Genomic DNA, 20,313 nt, shown 5'->3' on the forward strand with positions numbered 1-20,313 from the left:
AGCAGCACGCATGGCCACGCTCAGAAAGACTTTTTTCTGGCTATTTCAAAGGGGTTTAGAAAAAGCCCCACACCCATTTTAGAGAAGATGTTGTCATGTCTGCGTGTGGCGCCTGAAACTCCTGCAACTATCGCTGACTGTGAGGGGAGACATGGATGACACCCTGGAGGTGACAGAGCAGGGAGGCCGGCGACACTGACGACCTGAGCCCTTAATGACAATGTTGCAGGGTGGGCTTAGCCAACCTTAGAGCTGTCTGCCTCCCCCTTGTGATGCCGAGCCCATTACTTTTAAGCCGTCTTCAGCTGGGGACTCTGTTACTTGCAGTGGAAGGCATTCTTACATATTCCTCTGAGGCCTCAAGGCTTGGATATGCCTGGACCTTGGGTTTCTTTCTTTTAATCATCTATAGCATACGCTCAGAGTTATAATTCAATGTAATGTGTACTACAATTTTTATATTAGTGAAACAACAGGAGGTCAGACAAAAGAGGAATCTATGTTGGTAAAATATCTGTTTGATGAAGGATGGCATCACCAGGCTTTACTTTTATGAACAGGCACACAGTTCTTATCCCCTTTCACTGTGTGCCAGGCACAGAGGTAGGATTACTGATAGGATTAACCAGTTAACTGCCACGCATCCAAAACGGAAACCATCCCCACACGCCACGATATTTTGAATTTAATTGCATCTATAGACGCTTATGGCATACAAAGGGTTAAGTAAGAGTCTCATTCTGAAACATAAGTCCTCATTGAATAATGGTTTTCCTCTCTTCCTAGTCTCTACCAACATATATCCTTTCATCCATCATATCTTACTGAGAGCTCACCTTCTCACATAAGCTTTCCCCAAATTAAATGCACCTGTTAATTTATGTCCCCTTTGCACTCAAGACTATGGCTGCATTAGATACAACTGCTTAAGTTTTCAGCTGCATACCAGCATATTCTGTCTCTCTAGATACACACCTGCTTGAACAAGGAGCTCAAGCAAGGAGAGATTTTGGCCTCCACTTGTTTGCAAGTACGTATGTTCTCTAACTCTTCTCAATTCTTCCCTAATCCTCCAATATTCAGCCTTGGATCTAAACATAGACATTACCAGGAAGTGGTGAGAACTGCCCGCCTTAGCAGCCCTACTATCATAATGGTGTGGAGCTGTACAGATGGGCTAATGAAGGTCAGAATGACCTTGCTCTTTATTATGCAGCCTGCAAAGTTCCTTTTTAGTTTTATAAAAACTAGTCCCTCTCCGTGAGTGGGGAGAATTTGGCTACTTATGTGGGAAGGAAATAAGTTGGAATTTGGCCAAAGAACAGATAGCACTATCACCCAGACTCAGAGTCCTGCTTTATGTCAGCTATTAAGGCAGAGTTTCCTTTCAACTCTGGACATTCTTGAAATAACTAATGGCAGAGACTTAATGAGTGCCTTTTATGTGCCTGGGATCATTCTAAGAGCTTTTCCATATGTGTACTCATTTAATACTCACAGCAAACTGATGAGGAAGGCATAACGATGATCTCTGTTTTACTCATAAGGAAACAGAGGCAGAGAGGGATGAAGAAACTTGCCCAACTGGCAGATCTGGGATTCAACCTAATCTCACTGCATAGCCTGCTTTCTTAATCATACATTACACTGTAGTGTGTGTTCCTTGCTGCACCCCTCTCCTAATTAACTATTGATCTATTCATGAGACATATAAGCACCTACTGTGTGCCAAGACTAGAAAGTTCAAAGACAAGTTAGACATCATCTCTGCTCGAAGCAGCACCACAATCCAGTTGGGAAACAAATAGAAAAATCGGAATCGGATTGAGGACCCAACATCCCTCTGGACGTTCTCTTCCTACTATGTCATCCATCCATTCAGTGCTTTCTTTCTACTGTAATAGATTAATGCTCAACTGATGCGTGCTTTTTAGCCATGACGACTTTGCTGTGTATATTAATTTACTAGGGCTGCCATAGCAGAGACTCTCTGGCTTGAAACAAAGTTTATTCTCTCACATTTCTGGGGGCTAGAAGTCCCAGATCAAGGTATCAGCAAGATTGCTCCATCTGAGGCCTCTTTCCTTGGCTTGTAGATGTCCATCTTCTCCTTGGGTCTTTACAAGGTCTTCCCTGTACACCTGTCTGTTCCGAAATTTCCTCTTCTAATAAAGACAACAGTCACATTGGGCTAGGTTCCAAACTAAGGACTTCATTTTAACTTAATTACTTCTTCAAAAGCCCTTCTCTCCAAATACAGTCATATTCTTAGTTACTGGGGGTTAGGACTCTAATATATGAATTTTTTTTGGGGGGGGGAGGGCACAACTCAGCCCATTATAGTGCATTAACTCCTCCTCCTCACCAACTTCTCCAAAAAGTGCTTTGACAACTTTAATGATTTTAAACCCCCAGCACTTGGAAGAATTAAAAACCTTTCTCAGCTCAAGGCAGGGAAAGAAGAACATAATTATGCATATAGCAAACTATGTGTATAATTAAGATGTTGTGAATGAGTCCTAGGGACATGCTTTCATTTATTCAAAAAACACTGCCTGAATTGTTTTCATAGGCTGATTTAATATTCTTCTCATTGCAAGATATTACATATATTACATATGTGTATTACATATGAAGTGAAGTTTATCCTAAAGACAAAAGATAGGTTGAAGTCCCCTTTCCTGTCCCCTTAAGGGGTTAGCATATCTCAAACACCTTCTGGGGCAGAATAAAATGAAGAGTTGCCCCTAAGAATGAGGATGAAGGAAATAGAAGGGTTGGGAAGACCTTAATACATAAGTTATAGTGAGGCCCATTACTCACTTCAGTGAAACTGAAGGCAGTGTTTCCTGGGAATAAATTTTACCTTTTTAAATAGTCACGGGATGTAAATTACAGCATAAGGAATAAAGTCAATAATACTGTAATAACTATATATGGTGTCAGGTGGGCATTAGGTTTATTGAGGGATTGCTTCATAAATTATATGTGTCTAACCACTATGCTGTCTACCTGAAACTAATATAAAATAATATTGGATATCAACTGTAATTGGCAAATAAAAAACTCAAAAAATTACCTTTCTATACAAATAAGTAATAAAAAAACAAATTAAGAAGTGGATGGTACTTTGTGATTTGGAATGTGCTGTATTGAAGTAACACAGTCATGTCACAGGCTGAAGCAATATTCAGATATTCCACACTCATTTCTTCAAGATGGTAGTCTATCCCCTCCCAGCACTCATTATTCAGCTATGTTCATCTCAAAACCAAGTAACTTTGAAAAGGAATTTCTTTTTTATGTAACTGGACAGAATTCCATAGTGTAGGGGTTTAATCCACCCTCCAGGGACATAGGCAATATAACTGAATTCCTACCTGAATTTCATCCTGGTGTTGTCTTACACACTGAAGAATCCCTGTGGCCTAATATAATCCTCTAATAAAATTTCAAAGCTTCATTTATTTCTAATGATTCATAGCAACATTCCCCAAACTGCTGGAGAGGGATTAATACATTGCATAAAAGCCATTGTTAAAAATTGAGTAAACGACAATTTTATCATGTTACTAAACTGCTTTCTTTGAACATAAATGAAAGGTTTATAAAAGAACACAAGGTAGGTTTACATCATGAATTTTTCCGATAATTAAATATTTCCCAACAATTGCCGTCTGTTAAGTCCATCGGAGCAGCTTTTCATTTCTGGATAAAATTTGAAGTTAGTATATTAAAAAAATTCTTCTGAAGAATTTTATGTTATCATGGCAGCACATCGCCTTCCTCCGGGATTTTTTCATTGCTTATCAATACAAACGTTATAAAGATTTTCTTACTCATAAAACCCAGAAAACTTTGCAAACAGAACCTTCCATAATCCTAGCACTGCTCTATTCCAAGGTAAAATGTTAGATTAGATAACTTGTAAGTTTCCTTCTGTTTCTAATATTCTTGCAATTTTCTGATTCTTCCAGATTACTATCAACCTAGCTAGAATAGTGTATTTTTTCTAAAAATAAAGAGTAAAAACTTATGTAAACTTCTTTTAAAGAAAAACCTGTCTTTAGCTCCCAATGTTGACTTAAATTACTTTATAATAATACTAGAGGCCCGATGCATGAAATTCATGCAAGAGTAGGTCTTCCCTTCCCCAGCTGCGGGCACTGGTTTCCCTCTGGCTGCCGGCAGGCACCCGGGACCAGGCTTTGCTCACAGCCCTGGCTTCATCTGGAAGGTCCTCTGGTCTAATTAGCATGTTATGCTTTTATTATTTTAAATTACTTACATAGGTTCAAACACCAAACTAGGGACATTCTTATCATTCTTATGCAACTGTAAAGCAGGAAAACTTATTTATAATCAAACAACAAAAGTTTGATTTAATATACCCGATCCATTCTTTCCAGAATTGGTTATTGAGTATGTACTATATGCCAGGAACTAACCCAGGTGCTGGAGTCACGGCAGGAAAGACCACAGACAAAAATCTCTTCCCTCTTGGAATTTATATTCTAGTGGAAGAGAGACAGAGAAAGACAATTTTTTAAAACATCAACTACATACAATGTTAAATGGAGATGAGGAAGTGGGTAATATAAGAGGAGTGTTCATTTTTTAAAAATAATTCTTTATTGTTTAAAGTATTACATACGTCTCCTTTTTCCCCTCATTGACCCCCTCCAGCCCGTCCCCACCCCCACCTCAGGCCCTCACTGCCTCATTTTCTGTGTCCACTCATTTTTAACAGAGGGCTGCATGTGCCAGTGCCAGACGTGGTGCATATAAGTTCAACTCACACTCTCTTTCCCAGAACTCATGGCTTCACCTAACACCGAGGAAGACTGGGAAGGTGGGAAAATTGAGTCTAGCTCTATGACTAAAGGAAGAGAAAATGCATTTTGGTGAAAACACAGCAGTCATGGCATGCTAATATTCCCTTCCTAAATTAAGCAGACTTACTCCTGAGAAACAACAGAACATCCCTTGCAGGTTTGAACCCACCTCACTGAGCTTATAGCATGGCTGAGACAGAGGCTCAGAGTGCACCCTCTCTGTGGGCGAAATCCCAGAGAAAGTGGAGAAAAGGGTGATTGATTGAGCTCTACTAATGCTTTCAATCTCATCTATCAGAGGACGGGGGAAGAGAGACTCCAGGAGTGCTACTCTAGGAAAATCGTCCACTCACAAATATGATCCTTTTTCCTTCTCCAGCCTCCTCGACCCAGCTGCCTGCGTAATCCTGTCGAACACAAGTCAGATGTTATCACTTCTTTGCACAATGCCTCCATCTCACTCAGGGTAAAAGGCAAAGTTTCTTAGAATGGCCTCCACGGCCCTTCCTGAACTAACTCCCCCACTCAACTTCCTTATGTCCTTGCCCACACTGCCTCTTCGACGTCATCTTTGCTCACTGCACTACAGCCACATGGGTCTCCTTGCTGTTCCCTGGATGCACCACATTTGCTCTCATGTCAAGGCCTCTGCACTGGCTGTTCCCTCCAAGGTGTCCACGTGGATCACCCCCTTATCTCCTCCTCCCAATGAGCAGTAAGATGCTAAAAATGTCTGAACCCAGATATATACTGAGGCATGTACGGTTGATGTGACATCCATCCTGATACAGATATGCCCTGAGACACACCTTAATTCCTCAAAATCTCCACAAGATAGAAAACATGGGAGCCTGAACCATAGCAGAACCCAAGCATTGTGGATCTTCCATAAGATCCAGTCATCCAAGTAGGCCCTGCCAGTGAAAGACTTCTATCCTGGGTGAATAAATGGGCTGTCCAGTTGATATGATTTATGTTTTCTCTTTTTTTGTCTATACACCAGAAAATGTGAATTTCATGTTCTTTTTGTAATATCTGGTTTTAAAGATTATTCAATTTAGTGTAACCTGGCAAATATAGCAAGAGCTAAATAGGCTATCAACCATTGGCTAGCCCACAGAAGTTACACTGTGATAAATTGAAACTAGACTATTCACAAGAACACACACATGTTTGTGTGCTAGCTCTCTCTCTCTCTCCTGTTAATTGAAAATAATCCATGCATATTTTAGCCATATAGCCTTTTGAGTGCCTTTATTTTTAATTTGCCTTAATAGCTTTATATTTCCTTATGGCCTGCCTCATATTAAGCTAGGTTTTATAATATTCTGCATTTTTTTGCATATTTTTATTAGTTTCATCTTATCAATTTGTATTTATTTCCATCTCAATTTGTATTTAATTCTTCACAGGCCTGTGTTTATTTTCTTTTTGTCACCTTAATATTTCAGAAACTATTTAAATTCTATACAGGCTTCTTTGCTATTAAAAATTATATTATACACCTAATTTGGGTAAAGTTCAGAAAATTAGTTAGTTAATTATAAACACTGACTAGTGTAGGAATTGAGGAACTGAGATATAACTGTTGTTATTCATTAATTATTTTAATCCTCACTCTCCCCTCCCCCCCGCCCCAGTTATCTAAATTATCTATGATTCTCAACCTGGCCACACATTACAAGTATCTGAGTTGCTTTTAAAATTACCATTGTGAGAGCCCCACCCCTGGTCAAGTTAATTCAAATGTGTGCAGGTTTGTGCAAAAAATAAAAATAAAACAACAACAACAAAAAAAGACTTTCCTGGGTGATTCTAACGTATAGCCAGGGTTTTGATTTATTCCAAAGTTTGGATCTGGACTTGAAGTGAATTGACAGTTCTCTCTCCCACAGCCATCACCACAAATACATCTGAGTATGTATCATAGGAATTTCAAGTTCTACAGATCCGTTTGGAGACCCCCAACAGAGTCCAGCCTCACAGCAGAAGAACAGAAGAGGGATTGTATAATTGTACTCGACCTGAGTAAGAGAATCATCCGAGCCACAGCACCTTAGAGCTGGAGAGATCTGGAGAAATCATCAGTCCGACACTCATTTTACAGAAGAGAAAATGGACTAGAAGGGGCTGGTCTGGCCCCTCACATTAGTTATGTGTAGCAAAGAGAGGAGAATTCAGACCAGATAACTTATATGAAAACTGACACAGGGACTGGCTTATGAGAAAAAAAAAATATTTTCTCCCCCTTATTCCTTCCCAGAGATTTTACTATGTGGCAAGAGAATCTGTCAATGGAAATAGAGTAATGCCGAACTCTTGTGATGGCTCTGTGGGACTCAAGCTCAATGGATGTTTAGGAATTAGTATCCAAAGTAATATACGCCAAAATGAGAGATTAGTCATCCTGCAGGCTAGACCAGGGGTGGGCAAACTTTTTGACTCGAGGGCCACAATGGGTTCTTAAACTGGACCGGAGGGCCAGAACAAAAGCATGGATGGAGTGTTTGTGTGAACTAATATAAATTCAAAGTAAACATCATTACATAAAAGGGTATGGTCTTTTTTTTTTTTTTTTAGTTTTATTCATTTCAAACGGGGCGGGCCGTAGTTTGCCCACGGCTGGTCTAGACCTAAAAAGAAAATTAAGCACAAAGCTTGGATTAAAACCCTGACACCTGTGCTGTTCAAGCCTAAGGCTGTCTGGCTGGCTGTCTCCCTCAATTGTGCTGATGGCTGTTCACTAGCCCTGCGGGAATGCACTTCGACACAGGGAAAATATTTATAAAAGTGTCCTTCTAAACAGCTGGCTGGAAAGGGCCGGAGGAGGGCCTGCATTCTCTCCCCTCTGGTATTTGACAAAGTGTAGTTTCAAGCTGCTCATGTCTAACAGCTGTTACGGATTGTCAGCATGCAATTCTCTGAGTGTCTTGGGTTGTAGATACATCCTCCCGCGTCCTGACTTTCTGGTGAAAGAGAAAAAGATTATATCAAAAAGGACCCCCAAAAAAGGCAGTTTTTAAAAATAAAGTAATAAATTAGAACAAAATCTGAATATCATTTGCAAAAATAAGAAGGAAAAAAGGAGTTGTGTTGTGGTAGGAAAGTTTTCTGTTGGTTTTGGCTCACATCCCAAGAGTTTGTATATGCTGACTCTCCACATCTAGTCTCTCAAAGAATTTCATGACACACTTGTTTGGAAGGGTTCTGGTTAGTGAGAAGGACAAAGAAGCCCAAATTAAACGTCAAAGTTGTATCGAAGACTGAACTAAGTAAAAACTCATTTGATCATTTGAAGGAGTGAAAAAAGAAGAAAGATTATTTTTAGCAATTTATTGTTCTGAAATTTGATAACTTAATCAGGGAATATAAGCAAAGAAATGAATATTATTAGTTTCATTCACACTCTCCTTCTCCCCCCACTAACTTTCCCATAACCTTCCATTTCCATCTGCAATAGTTGCAGCAGAAGCTACAGGAATGGTTGGACTCTGAAAGTTCATGGTTTCAGAGAAGCGATCCTGCTAAAATGAGGTTGAAGAAACAGCATCTGAGCTGAGGTGATCAAAGGAATTAGCTAGAGGCCAAAGAAGTGAAGTTACAAGTCAGAGTCAAGTTAATGAACAAGGTGGTGAATATCCAAGACAAAGAGAACACCCGTTGAAGAATACAGTCCTTAAGACCAGGGACTGGAGTCAGACTGCTGGTAAAACAAGTCCCAGCTCCTACACTTGCTACTTGCATGACCTTAGGCACTTCTTCAAATTTCTGTTTCCTCATTTGTGTAATGGGACCGGTGATACCTATCTCATAAAGTCATCCTGAGAATCAAAGAAGATAATCTGTTCTGTGTAAAGTGTTTAGAACAAATAGTGCCTGTTATATATTAAGTGCGCAAAAATTACAGCTCTTCATTACTTTTTATTACTCAACATGTTTATTGGTGCTCACTGTGGAACAGGCATTGTAGTAGATACTTGAAATACAAGTGGGAGTAAGACATTCTACCTGGAGGAGCTCAGCAGGCCAAGTCCTTGTAGAGCAAGCATGTCAAACTCAAGGGGCCCACAACGAATATTTTTGCAGCCCAGCCAAATGACGATAAGTAAGAAACATTTTAATAAAAATTTTGTAACTTAATTTTTACAATATCCTGTTATACATAAGTATTAATAACGAACTACAATTTTTGCTAATGACTGATTACTATAATCGTGTTGCATTCATTTCCCTTACGTGCCTTACACGCAGGCGCACTATTTCTCTCCACTAATACTAGCAGCGAATATTTTAGCAGCCGTTTGCCACGTCATTAGTCTTGGACTGACTTGTTTGGTGTGAGCAACCGGAAATATTTTGCTCTCAGAGAACAAGAAAAATAGGTTTATTTGTGTTACACTTATTAATTTGTGCAGTTATTCAGTGTCTGGTAAGTTAATGTTCAAGAAAAAAATATTAATTTTTATCAAAAGGTTCTATTATTTTATGTTAATGATTACTAATTTATTTCAGCCCTTTGTATTCCGCACGTCTCTATCAAGATAAACCTACGTTTCTATGAAAATTGAAGCTTTTTTTTTTTTTTTGCGGCCCACGTAAACTTAAACCTGGTTTATTTGGCCCGTGTTAGCCTTTGAGTTTGACATGTGTGGTGTAGAGTGAGCTGTGCTAATTGTGATGCAAAATAACCTGGTTAGGTCATCCCCTGATTGTGTCATTTCTATGTAGTATTTGCTCTCTCTGAACTCTTCTTATATGTATGTTTTAAACATGATCGTACTCTAGTTTCACAATTCCTTTGTGTGGTTATGTCTCTCTCTAAAACTCGATTCTAAACTCCTTGAGGGGAGAGCTCTGTGTATTCCTCAGCACCCAGCCAGAGCCTAACCCAAATCAGACAACCACATACACATAAATGGCAAAACTGACTTTCTTTAAACGCTTTAGACATGAAAATTTCTAGGCTCTGTTCCCTCCTGACCCCTTGTCCTGACCTCTCCTTGGAGTCTCTCTCACTCTTCTATGTTCCCAAGATAAGCTGCCCTTTAGACTCTCCCAGCATTCCTGGGAGGAGGTGTCACACTCAGAGAACATTGTGGCTCAGCACTGTTAAACAGCCCCCGTGGCAGCGCTGAGATTCTGATCCTGATTCATCTGCGGCCAAGCCCCTCAGCTCCTCCAAGCCAGCATGCTGTACATCCCCTCTGAGCACATATGGAAGACGGGGAAGAGGAAAGTATCTGCAGGACAGGCCGTGTGCAACCACAGGCTGCTACGCCACAGGAAACTGATTTTTAAAATAGTAATGCCAGCCCTTCCACCAAGGTAATGCGAACTCCTGTTATACGTGAGGATTATTCCTCCTTCTCAGACATGAGGAATGTATTTTTGAAGAGTTCTCCCATTTTCAGTCATGGGGATAGTTATTTAGGAGCTTAGTGTGAAGAACTGAACAAGCATCAATTTTTAAACATTGCAATCAATCAATGTCAGCTTTGAAAAATACCATATGGATCAAACCTTGCATATTGAAATTTCTTCACATTAAACTTTTATTAAGCCATTAAAATATGTATATGGAAGGGGAATTATATTTTCAAGTGTTTCTATTCATTTTCTAACATTTCATTTTCTACCATAGAATTCTGCCGGGGTTCTTGTCCCAGCATCAAGAAGGGTTCAGGAATCTGGAGAAGGCTGTGCGTAGATTTAATAGGAATCCAGAGACTAATAAAGAGTCCGGAGACGAGATATAATTTAGAAAGGCATTGAGGGTCAGAGGAACTTAGCTAAAGGAGCTAAGAGCCAAGATCTTAAGTCTAAGATCTTAGGTTCTCTCTTCGTCCCCAGGACCCCATGCTTTTTATTAACACAACTTGTCCTGAGGCGAGGCAGAGATATACACTTCAAAGGCTCAGGGTTTGGTACAGAGTCCACTGTCAGAATAGGGGGAATTAGCCTACGGCTGTTCAGGTGTTTGGCCAGTAGGAGGCAATAACATATAGATTAAGATGCCTTTTAGCTGTCTGGCAGCCAAGAATAATCCCTTTTCAGGTTTGGGGAAATGCCTTCAAACCATTCCCAGATGCAGCCCTGCTGTCATGCTGGAATTGGTCTCCGGCAGAATTCCCTTTGACCATGCAATGCCCATGAATGGCAAGGTGACAAAGCAGTGCCAGGGATGCGCGTATCATGGGGGAAGTCCAGTTTGCTGACACTCAGAGAAGTGGGACACTGCAGTTCTCTGCTGGGGCTGCTCTTCATTTCTGACTGGGAAGCTTACACATTGCATGCATTCAAAGCAAATCTGCCTCCACACCGTAAGAACACAAGAACACCTCCCTACACCTGTCAGCCTAAAGGTAAAAGCCAAAGGGAGGGGCAAGAGCATTTGGTTGACATCCAAAAGAATGGCTCTTTAGGAAGCACTGATTCAGGCAGAAACCCAAACAGTGTGCTGATTCGGAGGCAAAGGCGATGGGTATTATTTATGAGAAAGAGAAGGGCAACAATTTACATCAATGGCAGGAATTTCTATAGATGCAGATAGGCTGACACGGGGATGTTAATTCTAAAAAGTGTCTTTAATTTTTAACCCTGCAGTCATAATGTCTGCTTCCTTGCTATGTTTCCAGTTTTGTGGGATTCAGTGCTGCTTTAGGCCTAGCCCAAAGGTTATTGCGCCCAGTTTTAACATTCCAAAGGCTTGAGAAGTGAGATGTACAAGGCGGTTCATCTGGGATGGCAGCTCTGACTCCATTTTAAAGTGTCTGCATTTATATTATGTTTCACGCACCAAAGAGCCCTGGGGACACCCACTAATTCGATGTGGCCTGTGCTGCTTGGCTGAGGGAGAAAGTCCCTCCTTAGGCCCAGACTCACCACTAAGTTGTCTTCTGATGATATCTCAAACATGACTTTAGGGAGCTCCCTTCACTTTGAGGCATGACAGACTAAGGGAGGCCAATCTTTGGAAAAGCAATTTGCATCCTGGACGTGTCAAGAACCTGAAAAGCATTCATGTGCTTTGATCTGGTAACCTTCCTTCCCAGACACTTCGCTGAGACGAATGACCTGATTCTTACCCTAAACAACTCCTCCTACAATTTTCCTCTTCTCAGATAATGACAACACCATCCCACCAGTTGCTCAGGCTCTAAACTGTAGAGTCCTTCTGGAATCTTTTCTTTCATACCCCATCCCAGATGCCCCAGAGGATTCTGTTTGTTCCATCTTCAAAATATACTGAGGATCCAATCACTTCTCACCATGTTCATTGCCACTGCCCTGGCACAAGACTATCCTCTGTTTTCCAAATTATGGTTATAGCTCCTGATTGTTCTCCTTGCTTCTGAGCCTGCTCCAATACCATCAGAATAAACGTTTAAAACAGGTCAGACTGTGTCACTTCGCTCCTTAAGGGAAAATCCTCTCCAAAGGTTTTTCCACCCACCCCAGACTAAAAGCCAAAGTGTTCTTACCCTGGACTATAAGGCCCCATGGGCTCTCTGCCCCTGCCCCAGCCCACCCCCAATCTCATCTCCTTCACTCTTTCTCTGACACCTCTCCATCCTCCATGGTTTCTTTGCTGTTCTTCAAACACATTAAGCACAAACTTACCTCAAGGCCGCCGCATTTATGGTTCCCTCTTCCTGGTACAACCAGGCCCCCAAACATACACATGGATCCCCTCCCTTCTTTCAGGATTCTGTTCTGCAGTCACCTCATCAGAGCAACTGATCCTGATGTACAATAGCACCTTATATAACATAGGTCACCCTCACTCAGTCTGATGCCTTGGTCTTAATAGCACTTTCTGACATAATCTAAAACTTAATTTTTTTTTACTTCTCCCACCTCAGAATGTAAACTCCATGAAAAGGAGAACCTTATCCATTTTATTCCCTCTGGTATACCCAGCTTGGTGGTTCGAGTGAAGCTACTGGAGCAAAGGAGCAGTTGTGCTGGAAGAGAATCATTAGCACAAAGGTGGCAACAGATTAATATCCCCCACCTGCCCCCCCCCCCCAATTAATGGGCTTTCTATTTTATCATGAATTGGATTTCAGCTTCACTGAAGTAATGGGTAGTAGAAACCAAGATCTTACAGATTATCATTATTTTTTCCTGAACCACTTGAAAACAAGGTACAGACAGAATGCCTCATCACTACTACATACTTTAGGGCAGGGGTGGGGAACCATTTTTCTGCCACGGGCCATTTGGATATTTATAACACCATTCATGGGCCATACAAAATTATCCACTTAAAAATCAGCCTGCTATATTTGGTCAAACATTTAATTAACTCACCCCTAATGCCTTGGCAGGGCCCGACCAAATGATTTCGCGGGCCTTGTTTGGCCCTCTGGTGGATGTTCCCCATCCTTGCTTAAGGGTAATATTCCCACACAAGGACATTCTACATCAGTGAACATCCAGGTCAGGATTCAGCATTGATAAAGTGTTATCATCCAATTCACAAAGTGAACTCAATTTTTGCCAACTGTTTATTTTTCCTGCCTGGTCCAGGAGCCAGTACAGCATCATTTGTTGCTTTTAGTTGCCACATCTCTTAAGTCTCTTTTAATTTGGATCGATTGGTTCTTCCATCTTTCTCTGACTCTCATAAGCTATAAGAGTTTTGAAGAATACAGACCTTTCATTTTGTGGGACGCCTTTCATCCTGGGCCCACCAAAAGGTCCAGATCCAGGCCATGCATTCTTCTCAGGAATGTGACAGAAAAGATGCTGTGCCCTTCTCCACACATCGTAACAGGAAGGACGTGATGTGACCAGTTTTCCTGCTGGCGATGCTCATCCTGATCACTTGGTCAAGTTGGTGTCTCCCAGGGTTCTCTTCAGTAAATCAACCATTTCCCATCTTGTCAATAAGTACTTTTCAGAAGCTACTTTAAGACTAGGCTCCATCCTGCTTCACATCAAGCATCCACACACCTACCCGCACACCTTAGCACCCACTAAGGACTTCTGCCTGAGCCAAACAGCATTGCCAAAGGGTGACTTTCTATTTCCATCCATCTTAGTTGACATTCTTCCACAAGGAAGAGATATCCTTCCTTCCCCATTTATTTTTTTACCAGAGGCCCAATGCACAAAATTCATGCAAGGGGCTCGGCCCTCACAGCCACAGTGGCTTGGCTCGGCCCTCACAGTCCCAGCTTTGTCCAGAAGGTCGTCCAGAAGGACAACTGGAAGGATGACTGGAAGGTCTTTAGGCTGTGGGGCCTAATTAGCCTATTACGTTTTTATTATTATAGATTCTATCATTATTTATTTATCCCTCCATATTAGCATGGATTCTTGTTTTAACCTCTGGGTTAAATCAGTTAGAATCAGTTACTATCATTATTTATTTTGATGCTCAAATTGTCCCAGATTTGGCCAGTGGGAGCCCCATCCAGCTGGCTTATGCATCCTTTTGGCATGCTCTCGCCACGCTCTGAGAACTTCCCTCCAAGCTTACTTTGCACTTTCCCAGCCCAAGCCCTGGAATCGGCCCTGGTTCCTTTTAAGAGCATATGGCACTTAGAAGCCAAGATCCTCCGGCCACTGGATGTATCTACTACTTCTAGCCTCTGAGAGAAGATAGCTATGGTGTATATATGTATGTACTAATATAGATATGCATATATGTGTGTGTGTACATATATATATCCATATAAAATGATTTTACATTCATTTTTAATCCAATCCAACACCTTGGGGTTCTTAGTAGTTTTATTTCTTTCCATATTTGTAAACTCCGTCGTCAACACTAAGAAACCTGGCTCCCAGTATAGTCAATATTTCACTTATCTGTCTAACACCCCTGTACTTAATCAATCTCTGAGCCAGGATGCTGTCTCCTTGATCCTGCAACCTCTCCGGCTTCTGGAAAGAAAGGGTAAAGAGTAGCTGTGCATTCTTAATGACACAGACTCCTCCAGTGTTGTGGCTGGAGAATTGTTAGGACATAAGGAGGTTTGGGGAACCGCCTTGGTTTGCTATGGTATCTGGACAGAACCTAGTTGGGCGTGGGGAGACCAGGGGGAGCCAGTGGGCCTCCCTCATCTTGGTGGCTCGGAAATCAGGGAATCAGGCAGTCTCCACGTTTGCCTGCGGCGCCAGGCGCTATAAAAAGCACCATCCCAGTTGCCTAGAAGCCTATTTTCTAAAATGAAAGCACACAAATCCAGCACATCAAATGCCACAGAGACAAATTCTTCCTAGTAGTTCTTTTTGTGCCTGCTTCTAATTTGGATATAGCCACCAGCTATTTGCATGGCTGCTGGATAAAGAGAAGTTGCTGGTGAAAGGTCTTTAACAGAAACCTGTAAACGACTAAGGTCCTGGGGGAAAGGGACACTTTTGTCTGCATCGTAAATTGGGTCCTGGTTTGTCTGAGAAAGTGCCAGTGGGAAGTACCATGGGAACCATTGAGAACCCTCTTGCAAATTGGTTTAGATACTTTATACAGCACGTATCTCAAGTCAAGGAAACTGTTTGTGCGAAAGGAAAATAACCAAACATTTAATTGGGAGGGAATTGTGCTGTGTCGGTTTTAAGAACACTCCTCTAGAGGGGATGTACTCTCTGCTGACTGGTTGTGATCTCTCTGCACAACTGGAGAACGCGCTATAAACAATACTAACCCAAGCAGACCTCCCTTGCCTATTGCGGCTGTGAGGCCTCTGTTACCAGTCCTGACAACCAGAATAAACACAACAAAGAAACAGCTCACCCAGCTTCTCTTCTTGTAGAGTTGGGAACACTCATTCTACAGAAAACAAATGTCACACATTTGCGTCCAGAAGGGAGGAAAGAAGCCCATTCCTGTACTCACCTGAATAGAGTGGTCCCCAGACCAGCGGCACCACCTGGGAATTTGTCAGAAAGGCACACGCTGTCTGGAGCCCTGCCCTAGATGTGCTGAATCAGAAAGTCTGTGGCAGGACCCATCAGTCTGAGTTGTAACAACCCCTAGGTGATGCCGATGCACACTTACATTCGATCGTCCCTGCCCTAGATCTTCCAGGCGTGGCTGGGAAGAAACCCCCTGCCCCAGCTGGCCTTACCCTGTGGCCCTCGGATGGGTAACTACGGACAGTTGCTCCTGCGAATGGGAAGGCTGATTACAATAGGTACGTGTACACACACACACACACACACACACACACACACACACACACTTCGCTGTATGTAAGGTGCAGAAAGTCGTTCCCTTAAGCATAGGTCAAGGGGGCGCGTCCCTTTTTGCCTCTCCCGATGCAAATCGCATATGGAGTTGAATTTGAGACCCAGCAGGGGTCGCTGCTGCCCATAAAGAGAGACCCAGGGAGCTTGGCAAGCGAAGCCCCGAATCTTTGACATCACACTAAGCTCCTCCTTGCACGCACACATCACACACACACACACACACACACACACACACACACACACACACACCCATATACAGACACACATAGAGACCGAGTACTTCTCTCTGCCCGCTCGCACCCGCTACCGGGAGCCGGCCTCTCCCTCGGCAAGTGTGTCCGGCGTGGCTGCCAGCGAAGCGAGGAGCAGGAGCGAAGCGCCCGCAGCGCGACCGAGCGGCACGCAGAGGAGCAGCGGCCGGGACTCCCTGGGCAGCACCCCGCGCTCCCAGCGGCCGCGCCCGCCCCCGCCGGGGCTGAAGGGCGCAGAGCCGCCGCCCCGCTCGCTCTCGGCCCCCTGCCACCCTTATGAGAGGAGAAGCCCGGAGAAGGCGCAGGACGCTCGGCAGCTGGACTCCTCCGCAAGCCTCGAGCGCCCCCTCCCCCTGCTCCCCTCCGGCGCCCGGGAAGCGAAATGCAACCGCCGCGCTTGGGCTGAAAGGGGAAGGGGCCGGCGCCTCCCACCCGCTCGGAATCCGGTCCCCGCGGCGGCTGCGCGTCCCGGCCGCGGCCCCCCGGGCTTGGGAGTGAGCAGGGGCCCGAGCCGGAGGAGGAGGCAGCCGGCCCAGGGTTGGCCGGGGCGGGGGAGGAGGGACGGGGCCGGAGGAGGGCGCGGGGGGCGGGGAGGGGGCCGCGGCGGATGAAGATGGCAATGTCTCTCGTCCAAGCCTGCCGCAGTCTGGCTCTGTCAACATGGCTGCTTTCCTTTTGTTTCGTGCATCTGCTCTGCCTGGACTTCACCGTGGCCGAGAAGGAGGAATGGTACACCGCCTTCGTGAACATCACCTACGCCGAGCCCCCGCAGGACCCCGGGGCGGCGGGCGGCGGCGCCGAGCTGCACACCGAGAAGACCGAGTGCGGGCGCTACGGGGAGCACTCGCCCAAGCAGGACGCCCGCGGGGAGGTGGTCATGGCCAGCTCGGCCCACGACCGCCTGGCCTGCGACCCCAACACCAAGTTCGCCGTCCCGGCCCACGGCAAGAACTGGATAGCCCTCATCCCCAAGGGCAATTGCACGGACAGGGATAAGATCCGGAACGCGTTCCTGCAGAACGCCTCCGCCGTGGTCATCTTCAACGTGGGCTCCCACACCAACGAGACCATCACCATGTCCCACGCAGGTGAGCGTCCCGGGGGCGCGGGGGAGGGGAACCCCAGGGATGGAGGCGGTGGGCCTGCGCCTGCCTCCTGGCGCCGATCTGGGGAGTCTGCGCTTTGGCCAAGACGCGTCTCTGTTCCCTGGACCTACTAAGTTTCGCTGGGCGTCACTTTGTGCGGGTTACAAAGAACAAGGGTTCACTGAATTGGGGGACCGAGGGAGGGCGTTCAGGGTAGATAGATTAGAGCCGCTGGGACTAGGGTCGCTGAGGTGGCCTAACTTCTCGGAGGAGGACCTGAAAGGTGCGGTTCAGGGGCAGGACCCAGGTATTGTGCCCGGCGAGGGACGCCCCGCACCTGTGTGGACCGGGTAGATCTGATAACTGAGCCCTGCCCTCGCTGGGTGCATCAGGTATACGCCTCCCGTGCGTGTATCAGGAGGTGGGTAGGGTTACTGGCGCGAGCAGCTCGCCTCCTCTGAGAACTAGCTTCTCAAGTCAGGTTTCAGTGCTTCCGGGGAGGCTGGGCACCACCCCCCTCCCGCTGGCTTGCCGCACATCATACACAATGTTAACAGCCCTGTGCTCTGCCAGGCTGTCATCCGGGGAAGCTGACAGGCGGGCACGATGGTAAATAATAGCAATCCTCACCAAGCCAAGAAAGACATGGTGGCCATAAAGTTACGTCTACTTTTTCAGGATTGCCTTGTCCTTTGCTTGATTGGGAGGTTAAATATGTTTGTGCCAATAAGAGGATTTCAGGACAGAAAGGCTAAGCTTTTCTTAGTGATCGCAGGGGGCCAGGGCTAGAAAGGGGTTACTGCCCTAAAAGTGGCGCTTTACCCTGACTGACACAGCAGTGCTTCCCTGGTAGGAAGAACAGGAAGTCGTCTCCGGGCTTGTCAGCATCAGCAGCTCCATTTAGCGGATTCCCGGAGTCCAGGGCGCTGCTTGTTCCTATGTGCCCACAAGTGCACCCTCCTTCCACGGAGGAGTTCCTGGGCGGAGGCTGTGACAGCCATGGGGAGAAGGGAATAGAAATGACAGATGCATTTTCTGACTGGAGTCACTTAAGCAAAAAAAAAAAAAAAACCCAAAAAACAACTACTATTGTTTTCCTTAAAAGCCAGATATGAATAAGCAGTTATACTATTGAAATGGAACACCAAGCTTTGGCTACATTGGGGTGAGGGAGGGGTGCATTCTTTGGGGACAAGTTTTCATTCCAAGAGCTCATGTCACCTATTAGTGAAATATCCAATTGGTTTTTTTTTATTACCAGAGAGTCATCATCACTAGCCGTTTTTAGAAGAGGAAATGGTCAACCGTCACACAAGCAGGTGTGGACAGCAATGCTCCTAACACCTGGACCAGGAAAATGCAGTGCGGTAGTTAATGAAGAGGCAGAGAGGCAGTAAACTTAGAGGAGTGACAATCGTGCAGATAGGAATACATTATGTGCTTTCTCAAGCTCACAGTTTTGTAGGGGAAAAGATTGCATTCTGACCTGGAGTCATAGGAGCATTACTTAAAGTATGATATTCAAGGAGTTGGAGGACTTTGGGAGAGCACTCTAAGTCATGTAAAGTATCTTTAAGTAAACATATTTAGTATCTTAACTTCAACTGGCAGGGTGGTGGGAAGGAGATTATTTATTTATTTATTTATTTAGTCCTTTAAATGCCAAGATTGTTGGCTGACTTTGCAGGATTCTTTCAATGTTTCTTTGTGCATATGCATGAAATCTTAAACTTGGCTTCTTGGAACACAGACTAAGAGGCATCATTTGTTCCTGTCTAAAAAGTTCTGCCAGAACTGCCAACACATTGGATCAATTAATGGCTCGCCTGTTTTTAAAGAAAGCAGTAAGCTGATTTTCTACACAAACGATGCTTGATTAAGACCTCGTGGGAGTAAAGGACTTAGTAATAGTTTGAAAGTTAAAGACTAAACAATGCGAAGGAAATTATCTTCTTTCTAATTATTCTGTTTTTGAAAAAATGTGTTAATGCTGCGTCTGCTAATAGCCATGAAACTTCCCTAGTGCCGTTTGATGTATTGCCACACCAGGAGACTCCGTATTCACTTTACTCAGAAATTGCATTGATTTCTGCTAAAGTCTCATAAGTAGATACATGACCCAGCAGCTTGGCAAACCCTTCACTTCACTCTTAAATTCTTCTCCCTGAATCTCAAACAGAGCCAGCACTGGTCTGCTGTCAGTGTCTCCCTCTTAGCTCCCCAAGGCTTCCATTTTTCTAGTTAAATTTGAGTCTGGTTTTTAAATTCATTTTGGGTGCTAATCAGATCTTCTTTTGTGAACATGGGATTCAGTATTAAAAAGTTCACAAATGCAGAGAAGCCTTACATTTGTGAACTTTTTAAGTTAGTCACAAAAGAGTTAACATCAGCCTTCGCATTTTCCAAAAAAAAACCTCACCTTCTCTAGATCTTTTATTTTTGGAACTGATGGCTTTCAGGTTAGGAAAAGGTCTGAATTTAGAGTTATGCAACCCATCATGTAACACTTATGCATTATAGTGATATGACTCCCACACACCCACTATCTCAGAATTCCATGAAATGGAAATCATTTCCCCTTCACATTTCCATATAGCAGTTCTTTTACAATGTATTCCCTTTCCTGCTTAAATGATTTGGGGTTTCTGTCACTTCTGCAATTATGGTTTCTCATTCACAAAGACACAGATTCTCCTGGGATAGACTAATAGTTTTATTTTGTAACCAGGTTTTAAATCTTATTTAAAGTATGACAGCTTTATTGCCATACAATTCACATGCCATACAAGTCACTCATTTAAAGTAAACAATTTAATGGCCTTTACCATACTGACAGAGTTGTACAACCCTCACCACTAATTCCAAAAATAAACCCTATGTCCATTAGCAGTTATTTGTCATTACTAACCAATCTCCAAGTTCTAGTTAATCAGTAATCCACTT

The 20,313-nt window shown here is 43.8% G+C and overlaps 1 protein-coding gene across 2 annotated transcripts in view; it reads left to right on the plus strand.

Moving 5' to 3' along the window:
- The first annotated feature begins 16,264 nt into the window (after positions 1-16,264).
- The window catches only part of RNF150 (ring finger protein 150), a 163,063-nt gene continuing 159,014 nt past the window's right edge, over positions 16,265-20,313 (plus strand). Inside the window, exon 1 of one of the 2 annotated variants that reach the window (XM_059697969.1) lies at positions 16,265-17,373. In XM_059697969.1, coding sequence (XP_059553952.1) covers positions 16,893-17,373 — 481 coding nt within the window. In that variant the 5' untranslated portion in view covers positions 16,265-16,892. The remainder of the gene's footprint in view (positions 17,374-20,313) is intronic. The other variant, XM_059697971.1, reaches the window with a different exon arrangement.

Source organism: Myotis daubentonii, chromosome 5 (assembly GCF_963259705.1).
Source record: "Myotis daubentonii chromosome 5, mMyoDau2.1, whole genome shotgun sequence".
Lineage (NCBI taxonomy): Eukaryota > Metazoa > Chordata > Mammalia > Chiroptera > Vespertilionidae > Myotis > Myotis daubentonii.